At 38.0% G+C, this 23,088-nt stretch overlaps 2 protein-coding genes across 2 annotated transcripts in view; both read left to right on the top strand.

The window, feature by feature from the left end:
• The window catches only part of blnk (B cell linker), a 288,551-nt gene extending 286,917 nt beyond the window's left edge, over positions 1–1,634 (top strand). The window contains exon 25 of the transcript XR_008633362.1: positions 1,497–1,634. The gene's annotated coding sequence lies outside the window, so the exon portion shown is untranslated. The remainder of the gene's footprint in view (positions 1–1,496) is intronic.
• btaf1 (BTAF1 RNA polymerase II, B-TFIID transcription factor-associated) overlaps positions 1–19,468 on the top strand; it is a 104,829-nt gene extending 85,361 nt beyond the window's left edge. Inside the window, 10 exon segments of the mRNA XM_055162835.1 lie at positions 342–419; positions 2,199–2,328; positions 3,473–3,614; positions 3,927–4,057; positions 6,802–6,924; positions 10,369–10,521; positions 12,943–13,154; positions 14,516–14,675; positions 16,966–17,136; positions 18,604–19,468. Of these exon segments, the coding sequence (XP_055018810.1) occupies positions 342–419; positions 2,199–2,328; positions 3,473–3,614; positions 3,927–4,057; positions 6,802–6,924; positions 10,369–10,521; positions 12,943–13,154; positions 14,516–14,675; positions 16,966–17,136; positions 18,604–18,753 (1,450 nt within the window). The 3' untranslated portion in view covers positions 18,754–19,468.
• Positions 19,469–23,088: the final 3,620 nt, after the last annotated feature.

Below are 23,088 nucleotides of genomic sequence, written 5' to 3'. Positions count from 1 at the left end.
TCTAGAGCCTCTCGTGGCTTTCAGTCTGAAAATTTTAATATATAAGTCCCAGGACCACCCAAACCATGAAAAAAGGTGCAACTTATAGTCTGAAAAATACGGTAATACATAATGTGCACTGGATTATAAGGCACACTGTAAATTTTTGAGAAAATTAAATCATTTTAACAGCGTCTTTTAAGGTCTGAAAAATATGGTAAATAAAATGTATGCTGACATACCTGACATACAAATTCTAAATACATACAAATTCTAAATATACAGTTTGATTGAATTGACTGAACATGTACAAGAGTCTTAATCAGTTCTAACTAATCTAATTCTTTGTTTTATTTCTTCAGATTGCAGCATTTGGTGAAAAAACACAACCTCGTAGTTGCCTCTTACGACGTGGTACGAAACGACATTGACTTCTTCAAGTAAGTGGGAGTGAAATAAGTTTTACTGTGTAACCTTAAGGTCGCCACACACAGAGGCGCAACATACAAGCTCGGGAAATAACGAAAATAATGAGCCGACTTTACAGCTGTGGAGAGTACTGAAGTTAAACCGCAGCATTTTCAGTCATATTATCCATAGAAATTATCCTCAAATCGTATCCCGCTGCAGTCTTTGCGATCGGAGATTTAAAGTCTCACAATATTCTCCTCGTGTCTGTGGTGTGTGATTTTTGTCGCACGTTTAAAGGGCCGTTCACACCAAGGCGTCAAAGCGTCCAGTTTCTATGTAAAGTCTATGTGGACGCGCGACTAGAGCGTCCTGCGTTTTTGCAGCGTTTTGCGGCGCGAATCTGGTGTCGACGGGGCGCGTCTTGAGCGTTTTGGCGTCAGCGGTCTAGACGCGCGTCCAAGGCATCAGCGTCAAGAAGTTGAAAATGCTGAACTTTTCGCGTCAGACTCGCCGCGTCGACCAATCAGGGACGAGTATCCAGTGACGCAGCGACGTTATTATCAGGAAGAAAAACCCGAGAACCACAAACATCAGCGGAGCATAAATATATACGCCACAATCACCGAGCCGATCGCGAGGAATACACCAGAACTGGACCGGGACTAGACCGAGACTAGACCGGGAGTAGACCAGGACTAGACCGGGACTAGACCGAGACTAAACAAGGACTAGACCCTGAATAGGCCGAGATTAAACCACGACTAGACCAGGACTAGACCGTGATTAGACTTGACGATATTAGACCGGGACTAGACCGGGACTGATCCAGTGTCATTAGTGGAGTATAAATATATATACGCCCCAGTCGTCGACCCGATCTCCTCCGCTGATGTTTTATGTCATAAAAACACTAAAGTCTCTCTCAGTCTGGTCTGACATTGTTTCGGGAAAAGACCAGGGACCGGGCTCTTGTTTCCAGGGCAACGGACGCGCGTCAAGTATTTTTGTCCCGTTCGTCCACGGCGTCAAAGACGAGCGTCGGGCGTCTTTGCAAAGGAACAGAGGCAAGGCGTTTTTTGACGCTTTGGTGTGAACGACCCTTAAAGGTTGTATGGAGGATTTTTTTTTAGTTTCAAACTGTCAGTGAAAGATTAAAATACCATTACAGAGACGCAGCAGCTTTGTAATTATGATGACCAAAAAAAAAAAAGAACGAAAATCTATCATCTGTGGACATGTTGAGGCCAGATAAACATCAGCCAATAGAAAACGAGGCTCCCTCATTTTCTATTGGCTGTTAGGTTGTCAATCAAACTCCCTAGTGTAACTGACTCGGAGCGCGGGGATTACGTGGTTTACGCAGCGGTTCTTAGAGGCATTTTCGAACTGTCGCTTCCTCGCATTTCGCACAAAGTTTGTCGCGACGGCGGACGAGAATCCACGACCGGTTCGCCGCAAAAGAAAGTCGTTTTTGAGGTCGCTGAAAGAAGAAGAGAAGAGGAAAAGGAGCAAAGCAAACTGAGGTGATTCTTGGAGATCTCGTCCAGCGATGGCGCGACCGAAGCAGACGAAGGATCTAAAAACTGACGCGTCGTCACTGAATTACTTCTAGACAGGAAACTTCAACAGTAATTCTGAATGCGCAGAAGGACTGTCGCTGTATTTCTTTTCCCTTAAAAAAATCCTCTATACAACCTTTAAGACCAAAAAATCGTGTAGTGTGGCGGCCTTTAGAGTCAGTCTTTGTAGTTTTGTGTATATATATTATTTTTTTTATTATATATGATATTTTAAATGTTATTTTGCAGGAATATAAAGTTTAATTACTGTATCCTTGACGAGGGTCATGTCATTAAAAACGGGAAAACAAAACTCTCCAAAGCGATTAAGCAGTTGGCAGCAAACTTCAGGCTCATTTTGTCTGGGACGCCAATCCAGGTATGTAGACGTTTATTTACATTTATTTGCTTCCTTCCTTCCTTCATTTCTCTTCCTTCCTTCCTTCCTTGCTTCCTTCCATGCTTTCTTCCCCTCCTTCCTTTATTCCTTGCTTATTTCCTTCCTTCTTTACTTTCTTCCTCCCTCCCCTCCCTCCTTCATTCCTTCCTCCTTGCTTTATTCCTTCTTTCCCTCCTTCTTTACCACTTTGCTTTATTCCTTCCTTCTTTGCTTCCTCCCCTTCTTCCTTCCCTGCTTCCTCCTCTCCTTCCTTCCTTGCTTCATTCCTTCCTCCCTTGCTTTATTCCTTCCTTGCTTGCTCACTTCCTTGCTTCCTCCCCTCCCTCTTTCATTACTTCCTCCTTGCTTTATTCCTTTCTTTCTTTTTCTTCCTTCCTTCCTTCCTTCCTTCTTTCCTTACCACTTTGCTTTATCTCTTCCTTCCTTCTTTGCTTGATTCCTTCCCTCCTTCCTTCATTCCTTGCTTATTTCCTTCCTTATTTGTTTTCTTCCTTCGTCCCATCCATCCCTCTTTCATTCCTTGCTTGCTTCCTTGTTGTTTTCTTCCATCCCTCCTTTCTTGCTTCATTCCTTCCTACCTTGCTTCCCTCCCTTGCTTCCTTCCTTCCCTCCTTCCTTACCACTTTGTTTTATTCCTTCCTTTCTTCCCTCCATTCTTCATTCCTTGCTTATTACCTTCCTTCTTTACGTCCTTCCTTCCTCCTATCCCTCCTTCATTCCTTGCTTGCTTCCTTGCTTCACACCTTTCTTGCTTCATTCCTTCCTACCTTGCTTTCTTCCTTTCTTTCTTCCTCCCTACTTTTCCTGTTTCGTTCCTTGCTTAATTCCTGTTTCCTGCTTCCTTCCTTTCTAGCTTGCTTGCTTCCTTCCCTTCATCCATACTTGCCTGCCTGCTTGCTTCCTTCCTCCCGTCCCTCCTTCATTCCTTGCTTGCTTCCTTGTTTTCTTCCTTCCTTCCTACCTTGCCTTCTTCCTTCCTTTCCTGCTTCCTTTCTTGCTTAATTCCGGTTGCCTCCTTCCTCTCTTGCTCCCTTCCTAAATCAATTCCTTTCTACCTCACTTGCTTCCTTCCCTCCGTCCTCGCTTGCTTCTGTTACTTACATATTTTCTTATTTCTCCTCAGAATAATGTGCTGGAGTTGTGGTCGTTGTTTGACTTCCTAATGCCCGGGTTCCTTGGCACCGAGCGCCAGTTTGCGGCACGTTACGGAAAACCGATTCTCGCCAGTCGGGACGCGAAGAGTTCATCCCGAGAGCAGGAGGCCGGTACGTAACGAGCGTTTAACATTTAAGAACAAAAACACCAAAGAGGAGACTGAAACTAGGCTTGTGGGAATAGAAATTAATATTAAAATGTATAAAAATAAATTATTGACACTGGAAAATGCTTTGACCTTCCAGGATTTTACAGTTTTTAGATTAAACTATAAGAAAACATTGTAGTATTAAAGAAATCTAGTATTTGCTTCTAGATTTAAAAACATCAAGTAACAGTTTTTTTTTTTCATTTATCGCTCAAATTTAGAGTTTTTAAATTTTATGTGACTATTTTTCTAAACTCTTGTGTGGATGTTGCAGGCGTTTTGGCGATGGAGGCTCTTCACAGACAGGTTTTACCGTTCCTTTTGAGAAGGATGAAGGAGGACGTGCTTCAAGACCTGCCTCCCAAAATTATCCAGGACTATTACTGCAACCTCAGCCCACTGCAGGTACAAAAGCTGCTCTAGGCACTTCAGGCAATCGAGAACGGCTTATGCGGCATTTGTGTACAGAATTACCGTAATTTCCGGACTATTGAGCTCACCTGAATATAAGCAGCATCAACAAAATTTTAAAAGAAAAAAAACTTTGTACATATATAGGCCGCAGGTGTCCACTAGGGTTATAACTTTTTGAACTTTTTTTCCAAAATCAAAGTCCTGCATCATGATTGGATGAACTTTTTGGTAAAATTGAAGAAACCAAACTCCATTTTCAACACTCTTTTTAAAAAATCCCCCCGAAACAAAACAATATTAAATCCACATTACAGCCAATGATATGAAATGTGAAACCGTGCTAAATTCTCACAAGGGCCGTTACAAGTCAATTTGACTGAAAATGGATCAATAATAAGTTGTACTGCCATCATAATATACTGCAGTTTCAGTTTCTATTCTTGCTTTCACTTTATAAACCATTCGATTCATCGTTGCTCAACCAACACTGACAATCAGCATTTTTTTACTTTTAATGGCCTATTTTATATGATCTTTACCCTGATTATGTGTTTTGTTCTTGTGTTATTTGGTTATTTTATGATTGAACAGATATTAACCTTCTAACAGTTTTATTCATGTTGTTGGTCGACTTTACGAAAACTTCATTTTGAGTCCGTGGGGACTTTTTTCAAAAATATGACCAACTGAAGGTCAGTTCCTTTCATTACTAGTAAAAGTTCATCAAAATATGATACAGGATATAGTGGTTGTAAAAAAGTTATAACACTAGTGTCCACGTCTTCGAGAACGTTTTCAAGTTCTCGTCGTCTACTTTTATCACCTCTGAAAGTTTTATTCGTCTTTTTGAGTCACTTCGTCACGCCGCCGTTGTCAACGTCTCCCCATCGACTCTGCAGCTCTGTTTCCTTTTTCGACAGCCGCATCAGTCGCCTTTAACTTAAAAGCTGCGTCATCTGTATTTCTTTGTGTGTTTACCATGAGGAGGCTGTGTGTATGAAGCGTAAAATAACTGTTCAAAACACAATCAAACTAGAATCTTCCTCGGCGCATCAACTCCGTCTCTCCCCTTCGCTCTACTGCACATGTCTCCTGCAGAAAGAGTCTCTGTCATGTCTGTATCATGTCAGTGTCTTGGAGGATTTCAGCAGATTTCAGATTTCATTTTTATTCCCGCTCCCGCCCACATCTGCGATATCCACTCCCCACTTTGAAATTATTGAGTGTAGTTGATTTTTAAAATTTCAGTCCCAAAAGGGAGGAGTTTGGAAAAAAAAAAAAAACTATTAACACTGGCTTGAGACGTTTGGCTGGTCTCCTTGAATTTTATACTGTGGTAGCCTGATTCATCAGCCGGTTTCACTTGGAAACTGTCTGAACTCACAGCATTAGGATTCGTTCGCTTGACAGTAGGCGGATACTTTTTTATTTAACCAATCGCTGCTATTTGGACAAGACATATGTAATGCACCAAATTCCGTAGGAAGAAGGGCAATAACGTCTTTCCCCTTGATAAAATTCACCAAACATTCTCTTTGTTCCGGCTTTAAATCCTCGATCTTGGGAATCGTTACCAACACAGAATGTTTGTCGTCATCAACGCTTTGTTTACTGTTGTGCTGTTCCACAAAAGGGACCCAGACAGACGCTTGAGTTTGACGTCATGGCTTCAGAGCTCTTCTCTGATTGGCCAGTGCGCTGTCTACAACTCCCGGGGTTCTTATAAATCGTCTAGTGCACAGGTGTCAAACATACGGCCCGGGGGCCAGATCTGGCCCTCCAAGACCTTTAATCTGGCCCTCGGCTGATTTTCTACTAAAATATTTTTATTATATTTTCTATTAAAATATTGGTAATTTTCTGCGGTGCTGAGCATATCAGTGTCTCCAGTGTCTCTGTACGTGGCCCCTCCCACCAGAGCAGCACAAAGTGAAGACTTGTCTCTTTCCAAACGCTCTTTAAAGGACGATCGTTTTGTCTGTTGACCGTGACACCCTCATCAGAAAAATGTCCAAAATGAGAAAAGTGGAGCTGAGTGCAGGATTTTACAAGAAAAATTGACGTATTCTTATTTACATACAAGTTCATGTTAAAATATTGTGTTGAAATTGCATTTTTCTTAAAGTTTCAGGTTGTTCATAATATTTTGTAAAAGAAAGAGTTCATCAATTTAAAAAGATTTCTGTAATAGATTTGTGTTTCTCTGCACAAATATTTGAACTTATTGTTATTTTTGGGGTTTATATGACATGAGTTTTCTGATCCAGCCCCTTTGGGATCAAAGTAGGTTGGATACGGCCCCCGGACCAAAATGAGTTTGACACCCCTGGTCTAGTGTATTCTGATTCCTGATTTAGTCGCTGGAGAGAAATTAAATTGAGCGGAGGCATTAGGTGGCACCAGCCTGGGTAATACTGTGGAGCATTGCATCAAAATCGCAAAAAGACAATCAGGTGGCATTCCCTCTACTAGAAAAGTTATACCGCTCCTTTAGAAAAACATGTTTGGGCAAATGTTGTGTAAGAAAAGTTGAAGAAACTCATGTAAAAGTTACGTGTCAAACATTAGAATACAAAAAGTCACAGTTCTCCATAGGGCCTTTTCCATGTAGCTGATTATAAATGTGTTGTTAACCTGGTTCTCGCCTCAGGCCTTAATAAAATCAGCCAGGCGGATAATGACTGCAGCTCTGCGTTTGTAAAAGAGTTTTTTTTTGTTTGTTTTTTTTCCCTCAGGTTCAGCTGTACGAGGACTTTGCTAAATCTCGAGCCAAAGCCAGTGTGGACGACAGCATTTCTGTGTCTGCGGCGGAAGAGGAGGACAAGCCCAAACTCAAGGCCACAGGACACGTGTTCCAGGTACAACGTTTAGTCTGATTTCTTGACTTTTTTTTGGTATTATAAGTCATTAAACGGCTGTCACGATAAAACATTTTGAAGCAGGATACATTGCTATGAACAGTGTTGGGAAGGTGACTTTTAAAATGTAATCCCCTACAGATTACAGATTACACACCCCAAAATGTAGTTTGTAACGTAATCCATTAAATTACTTAAAGTGAGTAATGTAATCTGAATACTTTGGATTACTTGATTTGCTGTAGAGAAGCAAAGACGAGGAAATATTCACATAAAATGTTTTGTCTAATAAAATAAAATGAAAAGCTCAGACTTTACTGAACCAAATTAAAAATATTATTGATAGAAGAGGAGGAGACACGTATACGCAGCAGGATTTAGTCCTGTTAAATCCTGTTTAGACCTGGTTTAGACCTGGTTTAGACCCGGTTTAGTCTTGGTTTAGTCTTGGTTTTGTCCTCGTTTAGACCTGGTTTAGACCTGGTTTAGACCTGGTTTAGACCTGGTTTGGACCTGGTTTGGACCTGGTTTTAGTCCTGGTTTAGTCCTAGTTTAGACCTGGTTTAGACTTGGTTTTAGACCAGGTTTAGAATTGGTTTGGACCTGGGTTTAGACCTGGTTTGGACCTGGTTTAGACCTGGTTTAGACCTGGTTTAGACCTGGTTTAGTCTTGGTTTAGTTCTGGTTTAGACCTGGTTTAATCCTGGTTTTGTCCTCGTTTAGACCTAGTTTAGACCTGGTTTTACACCTGGTTTTAGTCCTGGTTTAGTCCTGGTTTGGACCTAGTTTTAGTCCTGGTTTAGACTGGGTTTAGACCTGGTTTAGTGTCCGGCAATGAGTGGAATTACCGATTTAAAAAAAAAAAAGGGAATAGCCCAAAATGTGAAAACGGGAAAATACCGCTGTGTAATCCAATTATTTCAACAAAGTAACTGTAATCCAATTACCACTCACTGAAACAGTAACTGTAACTGAATACAGTTACTCATAATTTGTACTCTGATTACGTAACTCTGGTACATGTAATCTGTTACTCCACAACACTGACTATGAAGAACGATAAACGATAATATTGAAACTCCTGACACAATAATTTAAAAAAAGTCACAATAATCACGTTTTTAATTGGACATCATCATTAAAAGACATGAGCAGCAACAAATAAATATCAGAATGAACAAATAATTAGCCATAAAAATCACTCTTTCAACAGTCTACAGCTCACATCTTATTGTAACACTGCAAATTTTTCTGAGCTGGCCAAGATTTTAAAACTTATATCAGATTATTCAACTTATTTTCAGATTTATTATTTATTTATTAGTTCTGAGTCTGAGGTAGATTATTTTAAAATCAAGTAATGTCAAGTAGATTTATCTTGCTGCACGGACAGATAATTTCACTACTTTTAAGTCATTTTCTGGCCAGAGCAGATAATAACAGGTACTTCAGCTTGAAAATAAAAAGATGATAACGGTTGATCATCTAAAGCCATGTACTGGTTTTTAAATGACTCATTAAACTAGTAGTGCTAAATGTCTTGGCAGAGACCACGTACAACCTCTAGACATTTTCATGTAACATTCATTGTAAACTGAAGGTCTTTTCTTGCTCTCAGACACTTTAACAGTGCACTCAAACTAGGACTTCAGAACTGTGCACTGATTCCACCTAAAGCGTGGTGTTTGTCCAGTGTGAGCGCAGTCGGACCGTGCCCAGGAGTCTGTTGGACTTTGGTCCGGTTGGAGGAGGTGGACCAAAGCACGGCACAATTACTCATATACACCCACACGCACGCACGACTTCACTATACGAGCCCCGTATGTGCGCTGATGTTACTCGTACGAGGAAAACTGTGAATAAAGTCCGCTCTAAAACACACACTGAATCCATGCCGACCTTCAGTGAGGACTGGGACAGACAGAAGTTGATCTGCGGCTGTCATCACTGCTCTGCGCTGTTTTTATCTCCATAAACTCACAGAGGAGCACGTATCATAAGAGGACGCACATCTGTCTCACTGTTTAATAGATATTTAATGCCGCTGGACTTATTTTCTCCGCTAAAAGCTCTACTGTGCAACATGTGAACAAACGGCGCCGTGTGATGACGTCAACGGGACATAGTTCGGTTTGGATGTGCAGGTGTGAGTGCGGAACATAGAATTTTACACAATCGTCCTTGAGCACGGCACGGTTCTAAAGGAAAGTTTATTTGTACAGCACAGTTCGTACACAAAGTAATTCAAAGCGCTTTTAAAATCATAATAAAAACAAATCAAAACATGAATAATGATAAAGATTAAAATTTAAAAAAGGGTCCTAATGAGAGTGCGCCTTTATATTTCCACACTTCCGACGTTTTAATGAAGGCGCCAGATTAACGCGTCATTGTCTCACACGCCACTATCCGGCCTTACTTTTAACGCACGCCACCGAAAACCAAATGTGGCTTCTTTTTTTTTTTTTTTTTTTTTTGCAATATTTGGCCGAATATATTCTGTTGCCAAATATTCAGTGCCTCCATAGTCCAAAGTTATTACTCACTTGCCTTGTGTGTTCTGAACATCCTAATTCACAGGTGTCAAACATACGGCCCGGGGGCCAGATCTGGTCCTCCAAGACCTTTAATCTGGCCCTCGGCTGATTTTTTACTAAAATATTTTAATTATATTTTCTATTAAAATCTTGTTAATTTTCTGTGGTGTTTATCACAGCAGCGTCTCCAGCGTCTCTGTACGTGGCCCCTCCCACCAGAGCAGCACAAATGAAGACTTGTCTCTTTCCAAACGCTCTTAAAGGACGATCGTTTTGTCTGTTGACCGTGACACCCTCATCAGAAAAATGTCCAACATGAGAAAAGTGGAGCCAAGTGCAGAATTTTCCAAGAAAAACTGACTTATTCCTATTTACATCCAAGTTATTTTTAAAATGTTGTGTTGAAATTGCATTTTTCTTAAAGTTTCAGGTTGTTCATAATATTATAATATTTTGTAAAAGAAAGAGTTCATCAATTAAAAAAGATTTCTGTAATAGATTTGTGTTTCTCTGCACAAATATTTGAACTTATTGTTATTTTTGGGGTTTATATGACATGAGTTTTCTGATCCAGACACTTTGGGATCAAAGTCAGTTGGATACGGCCCCCGGACCAAAATGAGTTTGACACCCCTGTCCTAATTAGTCATCTTGATAAATGTATGAGCGCGTTTCACAACTTTCACAGACCAGAGCAAAGTTTAGTCCTCCCACTCTGCCATAAATGCAAAAACGATGGCCCAAAATACATTTAATGAGATAAATTGGGCAGATGTAGTAGTGTCAAGGTATGAAATAAACAAATAGAGGTAGTTTGCTTGGATCTTACCTCTTCTTCTGGTCTTTATTATCCACAGAATTCATCTATAAACATTTTAAACCTCTTGTCTCTCGCCCTCTCCCCCAGGCTCTGCAGTATCTGAGGAAGCTGTGCAACCACCCCAGCCTGGTGCTCACGGCTCAACACCCCGAGTTTAAACGCATCACGGAGCTGCTGGCCTCGCAGAACTCGAACCTACGAGACATTCAACACGCACCTAAACTATCCGCACTTAAACAGGTTTGTCTCTTCAGTCTGTGATCAGTTTTACACAAGATTAGGGCTCATTCAGAAGTTTCCGATACGATACATATCTCGATACAGTGCCCTTTCTATTCAATACGATATATTTCAAATTGATTCGATACAGTTCAGTAAAATGTAAAGGCTAAATCATGGCTGTGATACTGAAAATCTTTCTTGAACCACTTCAGGGGTGCATTGCCAGAGGTCTGTTTTAGTATTGGGATATACTGGGATATATCGTATCGTATTGTATCACCAAAGGACAATATATTGCAATTTATCAATAATTACGTCTAATAATATAGTCATGTTCACCTTCACAAGCACAAAATTGAATTACATTAATTTATTTTTAAATCATGAGAACAGTAAATGTAACCCTGAAATTTTTGTGAAAAATATGATTTGTAGTATCGTGATATCACTGAATGGATTTAATTTTTTTTTCTTACACTCAAAGTTAATATGAAACACCCATTTTAATCATCAAAACAGTGAAAATGTCAAATGTGTCGCATAAATGAGTTTCCTTTCACTGAACAAGCAACAAAACTGTAGCTCTGTAGTAAAATAATTTGTAAAAATATACCAAAAAATACTCGCCGATATATCGATACAGCAGCCCACGATATCGATACTGTATCAGCACATTAAACGATACGATATATGGATATTTCAAGATTTTTGCACACTCCTACACAAGATATAATTACATTTTTAAAAGGATAACTTTACCGGATATACTTGGACCCGTGTCTTAATGCTAAGGCAGTGTTTTCCAAATTTCAGTCTTGGGTCTCAGAGAAGCAGGGAAAAAAATTGAGTTTGAAATCTACTTTATTTAATTAAATATTTGTTAAAAGTCCTAAATTACGCGATACTGACTCTTGTGAGCTTTGAGGCGTGTTTATAATGTTGCCTCATCCAAAACAGACCTGGAGTTGTGTTTTGTTTCATTCACACGTTTGTTTGTTTGTTTGTTTGTTTGAGCAACTTTATCATTAGTCTGTCTACATCTCCAAAGTTCAGCGTGCTCTGTTCCATGAAATCGTAGTTTTCAAGTTTTACAGCTTCCCCTTTACTCTTTATTCACTAGAGTTTGGCAATTCCAGGTCTGAAATTATACAAATGATTCTAGTGAAGGTGTTTGGAGTTTAAAAACACAGTGGAGCACTTCCTGTTTGACATCATAAGTTGGAACAGAGAAGAATTACTGAAACAAAACACAATTGAGTAGTAGGTAAAATCAGAAATAAAGCATACAGACTTGATATAAATCTAAAAGTAAATATATTTAGTCACTTTTCAGATATACTTTTAAGTTTTGATCGATTGATTTTGTTTTTATTTTGAGTTTGTGCCAAAAGAAAAACAATAATCATAAACAACAGAAAAGCACATTTCTCGAAAAAGAGTGGGAAAATGGAAAAACTTAATGAATCCACCCCTATTTATTACACAGTTTCAAAAATTATGTGCTTACTTATGTACATTGATCACAAAACTTTACAAATATTTACATATAACTCAATAAATTACACACTATGCATATATTTTATTGTTTATAATATAATAACACTTGTCTCTTGCTACCTTTTTACTACTTATTTAGAATTTATTATTACCATTTATATATATTTTTTTACTCTGTTATTATATTTATTGTGATGTTTGAGCTACTGTGTCCAAATAATTTCCCTTATGGATCAATAAAGTTTGTTTAAGTCTAATAATGTTCTCAAAAAGCAGGATTTTGAGTGTAAAATATCAGCTTCATATGGAATCAGTTTTAACATTTTCATTGGTCTCGTGGTTTGGGAGCATTTCTGCTAAAAACAAGAACTCCCTGAATCAGTTGGTTAAATGGGCGAGTAGGTGATTGTTCATCCTCAGAGCCGCTGGACTCTCTGTACTCGAGACACTTACAGAGGACGTCCCAGAGTATTTTGGGAGACGTGCAACATCCACTAAACTCAGAGTTTCAGCTGCTTCCCTCTGGTCAGAGGTTTTTAGTCCCAAGATCTAGAACAAATCGTTTTAAAAGGAGCTTCGTTCCGGCTGCTATCATACTTATGAATAAACTGTAATCTATTTATTTAAGATTGTGTGTTTTTAACATATTTAAGATTTATTTATTGTGATTTTAGACAAGTGTGTTGGATGATTTTAATTGGTTGTTTATGGAACAAACCATTCTGCACTGGAGCATCTGTAACACTTTACTGTAACATTTTATTGTGTTTTTATGTGTGTTTTGTGGATGAATGAAATGTGAAATGTGGAACCTGTCTCTTAAATCTGCAAAGCAAATTTACCTACGGGTACGAATAAAGCAACCTAACCTAACCTAACCTAACCTATATGTTCAGTTCTCTTCTTTTCTCACCTCTGCTCCTCTCGTTTCTCCTTCTGCAGTTGTTACTGGACTGTGGTCTGGGTGGGGGCGGCTCGTCTGAGGGCGGCACAGAGTCTGTCGTGGCCCAGCACAGAGTCCTGATCTTCTGTCAGCTCAAGAGCATGTTGGACATCGTAGAACACGACCTGCTGAAGCCCAAACTGCCCACGGTCACGTACCTCAGACTGGACGGGAGTGTCCCCGCCGGCCTCAGACACTCCATCGTCTCCAGGTACCAAGACGAGCGCTTTATAAAACAGACAAATGATCCTCTGTTATGACGCTCTGTTATGACGTGCTGTTACTCAGATTAAGCAACAGATGAGATGATTCGTGCTGTTAAACAAGTCTCTCAGAAATAAAATTACAGACGCAAGATAGTTTAGTTTTTTACTGTCACTTGCTGAAAATCAGACCCCTAAACTCATCACAAGCTCCTGAAAAATGTCGATTTTTCTTGCGTTTTCAGAAAATCTTCCACTTTTTTTCTGTGTTTGCTCATTTGTGCGTTGCGTCACCATGGTAACTGCTGAACATTCCTCCAACAGAGATGCATGTTGAACACCCCCAGCATCTTGTCACTGCAAAGTATCAATATAAATTATAATTGTATGTTTTTACGCTGAAATGTAGAACTCAACAAACAAAAATCATATCTAATTTTCCCTAAGATCAACTGAAGCCAGCGAACTTCCTTCTTTAAATTATTTTAGATCAGGGCTGGGGCAATTATTTTTTCCATGGGGCCACAGAAAATATTGTGGAGGACCAAAATGCTTAACTCTGTATAAAATTTGAATAATATCGATGTTATTTCTTTAAAAAAAGCTGGTGAAACTGGTAAGAGTTTGTTATGACTCAGCGATGAAAAAGTGAGGCTGCCTTACAAAAATGACATTAAAAAACACTTCTAAATTAAAAGCAAGTCCACACATGGGGTAAAATTATAAAATGTTTATTTTATAATTCCAAATTATCTTAAACGGGCCGGTCAGAGTCAAACAAAGGCTTTATGTGATTCCGGAGCTGTACAATGCCCAGGTCTGTTTTAGATTAATATTGCAATTTTATGTGCAAATTATAACTATAAACATTGACAAAAGAATATTTATAGCAGACACAAGCACAGTAGGTAATCAGAAATGCATAATAATAATATATAACAATACATACATAACATAAATGTAACGTAGCATAAATGGTTCCTTCATTGTAGATAAAATACGATCTATTATTGTCATGTGGTTAAGAGATTACTTCTTTTTTTTTTTTTTTTTTTTTTAACTCTGCCCGACTTTCTGTAACACCTCCTGTAATTTTCAACATGTTTTTTTTTTTTTTTTTTTTTTTTCATTAATTCAATTGACTGACTAAAACTATAAATATGTTCACAGATATTATCCCGTCAAATAAACAGATTTTTGTATTTCAAATGATTACTTAAACTGCACTTTCGTCAGTTTTATATAACGCTCCTCTGGACACTCAAAGGCGATTTACAGAGCATCATTATTATTATTATTATTATGATCATTATTATTATTAACTTTCTCTCTCTCTTTTTCTCTTTGCTGGTGTGTTTTTCCCCCTCAGGTTTAATAACGACCCTTCCATAGACGTTCTTCTCCTCACCACTCACGTTGGAGGTCTGGGTCTGAATCTGACCGGAGCCGACACGGTGGTGTTTGTGGAGCACGACTGGAACCCGATGAGGGACCTGCAGGCCATGGACCGAGCTCACCGGATCGGACAGGTGCACTTTTAGTTTTATTTACCCCCTTCCAGAAGCTGCAGCGTTTATTATCGGGGCTGTAGTTTACGAAATAAATTCTTGATTGTCCAGAGAGTTACCCCGTGTTTCAATTAGTCGACTTGAAGGTTGTATGGAGGATTTATTTAAGTTTTAAATTGTCAATGAAAGTTCAAAATGGTGTTAAAAGGATGCAGCAGCCTTCTAATTATGATGACCAAAAAAAGGGAATGAAAATCCATCAACTGGACTTGGTTAATCAATCAAACTCTCTACGTTTCTAGTGTAACTGAGTCGCCGGCGCACTGGGATTACATGGTTTATGTTCGCCTCTCACGCGTGTCCACGTACAAAAGACGCCGTTTACTCGACCAACGCAGCGGTTCTTAGAGGCTTTTTCGAACTGTAGCTTCCTCTCAGTTCGCACAAAGTTTGTCGCGATGTCAGACGAGAATCCACGACCAGTTCGCCGCGAAAGAAAGTCCGTTTTTGAGTTCGCTGAAAGGAGAAGAGAAGGCGCTGCGCTCTTTTTTTTTTTGTATTGTTTAATTACAGTTTTATGCGCTTGTAAGCTGTCGTGTTTATTTTGACAACCTTTGTTTTTCTCTGATTGGTTACCGTAATTTCCGGACAATAAGCTGCTACTTATTTCTGACACTTTTAACAAATTACAAGTTACAAATGTGGACACCTGCAGCTTATAGACAAGTGCGGCCTATATATATGTACTTTTATTTCTTTTACAATTTAGTAGAGGCCACTTAAATTCAGGTGCGCTCAATAGTCCGGAACTTACGGTGATATATTTTTCCCACAATAAAGAAGAGTTTGGTGCTTTGTTTTTTGTTTCTGCGAAAATCTGTGCTCTTTTCTGTATTATTTAATTTGTTTTTTTTTACATCTGTGTTTATTTTGTCGACCTTTGCCTTTCGCTGATTGGTTAATCCTCCTGTCAATCACATTCGTATGAAATCAGAGAGGCAGAAAATGAACCAAAGATGTTCATTTGTAAAATTTTTATTACTATTTATTTATTTATTCTTACTCAGTTTTGTAGTCTTATGCGCTTTAACTTCTTGGATTCTTTTTCAAGACAGTACAGTAAAGTGTATTTATTTCTGCTGCTCGTTGCTGTCATTAAAAATACACTTTATTAGGGATGTAACAAGAACCGAAATATCGTGATATCGTATCGACAAGTCTCACAATAATATCGTGGGCCAACACAATATATCGAATCACAAGTTCCTTTATTTAAATACATGGTTTTACAGTAGCAACAGCCAATAAACATCGGAAACTACATATCCCATGATTCATTTCACCGCAGACAACGTGAAGAGAAATGTTTTTACTTGAATTCTTGGGATTATGACGGAAATAATTCACACCATAATCTTGTCATAGTAGTTTAATTCTTTCCCCCCTGGACGCCTACTAGGAACAACCCATACATATGTTACTAGTTCTACCCATAGAGCATAATTGCATAAAAGAAAACAGACTTCCACGAGTGATTTCAGGGCAATTCTGGTTCATACTCGAGTATAAAGCCCGGATAGTTTGTTTGGATATCGCAGAACTCCACACAGACGCATCAGCGGCATTCTCATCTTCATAAGTTTCACTCTCTGTAAGTCCGTCGCTATCGCTGTTTTCCACTTTATAATCACCCTCATCATCACTTTGAAATCTATAAAAGTCACTTTCTCTAAACTTATCCATAAAATACGTCCGCTCCTCATTATTTCTAAAACTGTGCGCCGCAGCTCCGCGATCTTTCCATTGCTCGTGTTTCGTGTTGTGTTTTTTCCGGAAGCTACCATCGTCACTACTTCGATTAACTTCGGAAAAAATCTGCGAAAACATATCCTTGAATCCTATTGGTCAGTCTAGTGTGGGTTGTAGTGGCCCCGACCGATCACAGTCTCTGTTTAAATGTGAAAAACCGAGCCGTTTCTAAAGGTCGTCAAATCACGTCTTTAGTGATACAGCGGAGGTGTCAAAAGTCGTCATTAAGGAAACAGGGGGGTCGTCAAATGTCGTCTTCATGGGGGAAAGAGTTAAAAGCAGAAACGTGTCCTATCTACAATTATATAAGCCTCTCCAAAATATCGCAATAAATATCGTACCAAGAGATTTGGATATTGTTACATCCCTACACTTTACTGAATTGTCTTTAAACAGAACCCAAGAAGCTACAGAGACAGAAAATGTTTCCAGACCCACATGTGCGTTCAGTTTTCTTTTGCATTGTACTGATTTGTAACATTTTCCGCCGTCTGTCTTTCAGAAACGCGTGGTGAACGTGTACCGCCTCATCACTCGCGGGACTCTGGAGGAGAAGATCATGGGCCTGCAGAAGTTCAAAATGAGCATCGCCAACACGGTGATCAGTCAGGACAACGCCAGTCTGCAGAGCATGGGCACAGACCAGCTGCTCAACCTCTTCACTCTGGACAAGGTCAGAGACGGACGGGCTAAAGGGAGGGAGGAGGGAGGAGGGAGGGAGGAGGGAGGAGGGAGGGAGGAGGGAGGGTCACCAGGTTTCAAAAGTTGTTTCCTCATCAAACACAGACCCGGAGTTGTGTTTTGTTCCATTCACACATGTTTAACACACAAATCCTGCACATTTAGGCTCCCATCCACCTCCTGATGTGGTCGTACACTGTGTTTTAAACTCCATACACCTTCACTAGAATCATGTGGGTGATATCAGCCATGGAACTGTCAATTTCTGCTGAACCAAAAGGTAAAAGTCAAGGCAAGTTTATTTATGCAGCACAATTTGTCCACAAAGTATTTCAAAGCTTTACAGAATCAGGATACATTAAAATCACAATACAAACAAATTATAACATAAATAATCATCATAATATTAAAAAGAGAAAGACATTAAATTGGAAAGAAGAGTGCAGAGTCAGACGCAGCTAAACAGAACTGTTCTGGATTTAAACAGAGTCAAAGTCGAGTCTGTGTCTCATGTTCAGACTGTTCCAGGTTTTAGCTGCATGAATCTGAAACTCTGATTCCCCGTGTTTACCCTGCGTTCGATTATCTTCTGACTCAATCTCTGATTTGGCGTCACGTCCGAGCTTGAATCATATTATTATGTTTCGCTTGTCAGACTCAGAGAGTAACGTGTAGCCTCTCCACACCATTTCATTGTCATTTAAACCACCAAAGTGCCCAAACACAATGAAAACACTTCATATTTACTCGTCACAGTTTGCGTAGTCGTCTTGGATTCTGACTCAGAATTCTTGCTCACTCGACTTTTTCCGCCACTGAGGTCCGAGTCACGCCGTCCCAGGAAAAGAGGCGTGTCACGCATGTCGCTAGGCAACGTCCTCGGAAAACTGATTCAGAAGAGCCGAGCTGCAGTGTTCTGGATGTAATACAGCGTCTCACAGCTCGTTTGGAGAGGACAGTGAGCAGGACATTACAGTATCTAACCTACTGGAGACAAACACGTAGACGAGTCTCACCAAGTCTGATTTAGACACTATGTAGACAGACTAATAATGCAGCTTTACTCAGATGTGTGAATGAAACAAAACACAACTCCAGGTCTGTTTTTGACGAGGTACCAACAGCATTAACTTTTCTTACATCTCACAAGAGTCAATTTTGAACAATAAAACCTTATTCTGTTGAGCAAAATTTGTACAAAGCTTTTAAAACACTTTACAGGAGAAAGACACAGTCAGTCATTTCTTTAACCAACTCCAAACCGCTGCTTTTACGAACAGCGACCGACACTCCTAGACCTTGTAAAAGATGAAATTTGATCAACGACGAATAGAAATGACGTGAATGTCTGAAAGGAAATACATTTTATTGGTGTTTTTTTTTTTCAATTTTTAATAATCTTCACCATCCTTTCCACAAACATTATTAACCGTGTAGACATTTTTGTTTTGTTTTTTAGGACGAAAAAGGCGAAAAGACCGAGCCCTGCCCTTCGACCTCAGGGAAGTCCTCCATGAAAACGGTTTTGGACGGTTTGGGCGAACTTTGGGACCAGCAGCAATACGACACTGAATATAACCTGGATAGCTTCATGCACTCTTTACAATAACACCCCCCCCCCCCCCCTCCCTCACCTGTCTGCACCTGTCCTCACCTGTCCTCACCTGTCCACCTGCCCCTAACTCCTCCTCCTCCTCCAAATCCTCATCATGGACCAAGCCGGACCTGGTCAAAACCTGTAAACAACAACAACAACAACTACTGCTGCTACTTTTTACTCTATTTCCTATTAGTAATATGTGTGCTCAAGCAATACATAAAAGGACACGCTAACTTAAGGCTCATTACTGTCTAAATAATCTTATATTTCACACCTATATAATCTAAAATCTTCACCAAACAGTGTTAAATCCCTAACCCTAAATCCTTCCCTTCCCTTCCCTTCCCTTCCCTCGATCTTTAAAGTCTTAACGAATGCCTTTCCTCGTTCTCGCTCTCTCAAAAGGGAAATCGCGGACTTTATAGAACAAACGCGTACGTCGTCAAGCTGTGATTTGGCACCGACGGGACTCCGGGGGGCGCTCTGACCCGGAGGCCCCAGTGTTCCAAAAGCCTCTCTTTTAATAGGAATTTCTCGTGAAGCCGGAGGAGTTTAACGTTGGAGATCTGCACTTGAAGCGGCGGCGCGGACTGAAACCCGGAAAAGTGTTTTAAAAAAGAAAAAGGAAAAAAAATTAGACGAATTGTACATATTTCTGTAGCTGCTGCTTTTGTTTAAGATTGTGGAATTGTAATAAATTCTGCTCAACTTTGAACTATATAAACTTGTGTGTGTTGTGTTTTCAGCGGTGGCCAGTAGAGGGCGGAGTTGGGTGTAGTTCTCTTCTGTTGGTTAGTTATTTATTATTTTTTATTTATTTAAACTGAAATAAATACATACTGAAGTGGTAATGAATATAAAATTGAAAACTGATTCTAAAATTCCACGACTTTTCTGAAATTTTCATTAAATTTACAAAACATAACATAGTTTCAAAGTCAAAATCTATTTACTTTTTGAACTACAACACCAAACTGTATTTACTTATTTTGGTATTTTAAGTTGGATCTTCTTAAAATTTTAACTTAACTTGCTTTTAACCTAGAATTTAAGTTGACATAACACCATTATGTTAAGTCAGCGTTGATTTTTTTAATTTTTTATTTTTTTTTATTTAACATAGCGAGTAAGTTTCAAAGTCAAACTCAACTCAGTTTTTGAACTAGAACACCACAATCTATTCACTTATTTTGATATTTTAAGTTGAGTCTATTTCAATTTTAACTTCTTCTCTTCTGTTGTTTAGCATTTATTATTTATTTATTTAAAATGAAATAAGTACATGCTGAAATATTAATGAATATAAAATTGAAAATGTATATTAAATGAAAATATTGGAAGAGTCTGAATTTAGAACAAATGGTTATGTTAATTTAAATAAACATACTTTTCTCAGCTTAATAAATATTGCAGATTTTGAAAATGTAGTGCTAGATTTTAAGATATTAAGTATTTTAAGTTGGATCTACTTAAAAATTTAACTTGATTTTAACCTATAATTTAAATTGACGTAACACCAGCGCATTATCTTAAGTCAGCATTACTTTTTTTTTTTTTTTTTATATGGTAAGTAGTTTTAAAGTAAAAATCTGCTCAGTTTTTGAACTAGAACACCAAAATGTATTTACTTATTTTGGTATTTTAAGTTGAATCTACTTAAAATTTTAACTTCTTCTCTTCTGTTGTTTAGCATTTATTATTTATTTCTTTAAAATGAAATTAATACATACTGAAATAGTGATGAATATAAAATTGAAAATGTATATTAAATGAATATATTAGAAGAGTCTGAATTTAGAACAAATGGTTATGTTAATTTAGATAAAGATACTTTATTCAGCTTAATAAATATTGCAGATTTTGAAAATGTAGAGCTGGGTAATTAAGTCAACGCTGTAGTTGCGTGAAAGAGATTCAAAAATTTCATTGAATTTACAAAACATAATATAGCGAGTAGTTTCAAAGTCAACATCAGCTCAATTTTTGAACTAGAACACCAAAAAAGAAACGCCAAAAAATTTACTTATATTAGTATTTTAAGTTGGATCTACTTAAAATGTTAGCTTAACTTCATTTTAACCTATAATTTAAGTTGACATAACATCATTATGTTAAGTCAGCATAATTTTTTAATATTTTAAGTTGAGTCTACTTAAAATCTTCTTTACTGTAGGTTAGCACTTATTTCTTTAATATGAAAGTAATTAATATAAAATTTTAAATGTATATTAAATGAAATTATCAGAAAAGTTTACATTTATTTAACTGGTTACATTATTTAAATAAGCATTACAATAAAAATATGGCAGATTTTGAAAAAGTAGGGCTAAATAATTAAGTCAGCACTGTAGTTGTGTGAAAGAGTTTTCCAAAATTATCACTGAATTTACAAAATTCCATGACTTTTCCAGGTCTGAAAAATTACATTTTCAGTTTTCATGACTTTTCCAGGATTTCCATGACCGTGGGAACCTTGAATAATGTTTCTGCATCACAAACAGACCTGGAGTTGTGTTTTGATTCATTCACTCATTTTTAAGATGAGTTCTTCTCTCAAACACAAAACACTGTTCCACCTTGTGATGTCATGTGGTGATACAGGAAGTGCTCCATTAGATTACCTTCAGTAGAATCATTTGGATCATTTCAGCCCTGGAATTGCCGACCTCCACTGAACTAAACGTAAAAAAGAAGTAGATATTAACTTGAAAACTACCACTTCATGACATCACATCTTTGGAAAACTCTTGCAAAGTTTTCATTGAATTTACAAAATTCCATGACTTTTCCAGGCCTGGAAAATGACATTTTCAGTTTCCATGATTTTTCCAGGATTTCCCTGACCGTGGGAACCCTGAACCTGAATAATGTTTCTGCATCACAAACAGACCTGGAGTTGTGTTTTGTTTCATTCACTCATTTTTAAGATGAGTTCTTCTCTCAAACACAAAGCGCTGTTCCACCTTGTGATGTCATGTGGTAATACAGGAAGTGCTCCATTAGATTACCTTCAGTAGAATCATTTGGATCATTTCGGCCTTGGAATCGCCGACCTCCAGTGAACTAAACGTTAAAAATATTGATGTTAACTTGAGAACTACCACTTCGTAACACCAGAAGGTTTCAGAAAATGCAAATTGTGATGTCTAATGTTGAATTATCTATTTAAATTTTAATGTTTTAGTCGCAAAACATGTCCCCGTCCCCAAAAGTCACTCACAAAAACACGAGGTAATGCTCCATTCTGCCTTTATTTTATTGCCCATTCATTAGTTTACATTGCAAATCACTTAAAACATCACCAACCACCTGCTGCGTTTTTTCATTTTCACCGTCTTTTTCACACTAATGTAAGCGATTAACACAGAAAGCGTAGCAATTTTCACTTTAGTAACAATACAAACTTTTTTCCAAACGTCAAAAAATAAACAAAAAATAACCGTTAAAATAATTAGTGTTATCTCAAAAATTAATTTATTCCACTTAAAAATACAAAATAATATCGTGACACAGACCAGATATGAAAACATTCAAAAATAAGTATTAATGGGTGAAAAAATAATGCAAAATGTGTAAATTTTGTTTGTTTTTTATAGCAAAAAATAATGAAAATTCCTCAGTACAAAGGCTACATCACTACTGGAAGGTACTAGCAGGTAGAATATACATAGTAGAAAATTATTTAGTGAATCACAATGCTTGCAATGAAAATAAATCCGCAATATAATTTAAACACTTTTTTTATTAAATTTTTTTATTTATATTTTCTACAAACGGTACAAATGCTATTGCACATTACGACAAAGAATTGAGAATCTTTAGCCTTAAAAAATGGGGCAAATTCAAGTCTTGTGTGAGTTTACAAGGCCACCAGTCGTCCGTACGATGCACCTCAAGTTTTTTTTTTTTTTGTACTTAAATTAATATTAACTCCTCTTTCTCCCAACAGTGTCAGTGATTTCAAACCATAAAAGGGTTATTTGGAAAAGCAAAAGTACAAATAATGTAAATAAAAAAATGTGTATAAAAATAATTCAACAGAAGATCCACTCTGGTCAGCGTAAGGACTGGTATAAATACACGTATCAAAAAGGGGAAATAGTGTGAATTTTATGTTCGAGCGCGAAGAAGTTTTTTTTATGGAGGCCCAGGAAGGTCAAAAATCTGCAACGTGTTTATAATTCCTAATAGAAGCCCAATTGTGAATATCTGATGTATTTGGAGGTCGTTTCATGGCATTATTTTTGCTTTATTTTACTCCAAATGTGCAAAAAATTATAAAAAAAAAATTAGTTATGACAGTTTTTCATCCAACAATGCAAAGGCACAATAATGTCATGTTTT

Source organism: Boleophthalmus pectinirostris, unplaced genomic scaffold (genome assembly GCF_026225935.1).
Source record: "Boleophthalmus pectinirostris isolate CB_2022bp ecotype Guang Dong unplaced genomic scaffold, ASM2622593v1 HiC_scaffold_5, whole genome shotgun sequence".
In the NCBI taxonomy this organism is placed as follows: Eukaryota; Metazoa; Chordata; class Actinopteri; order Gobiiformes; family Gobiidae; genus Boleophthalmus; species Boleophthalmus pectinirostris.
The sequence above is the reverse complement of the archived record's forward strand: the minus strand, read 5'-3'. Positions and strand labels throughout refer to the sequence as shown.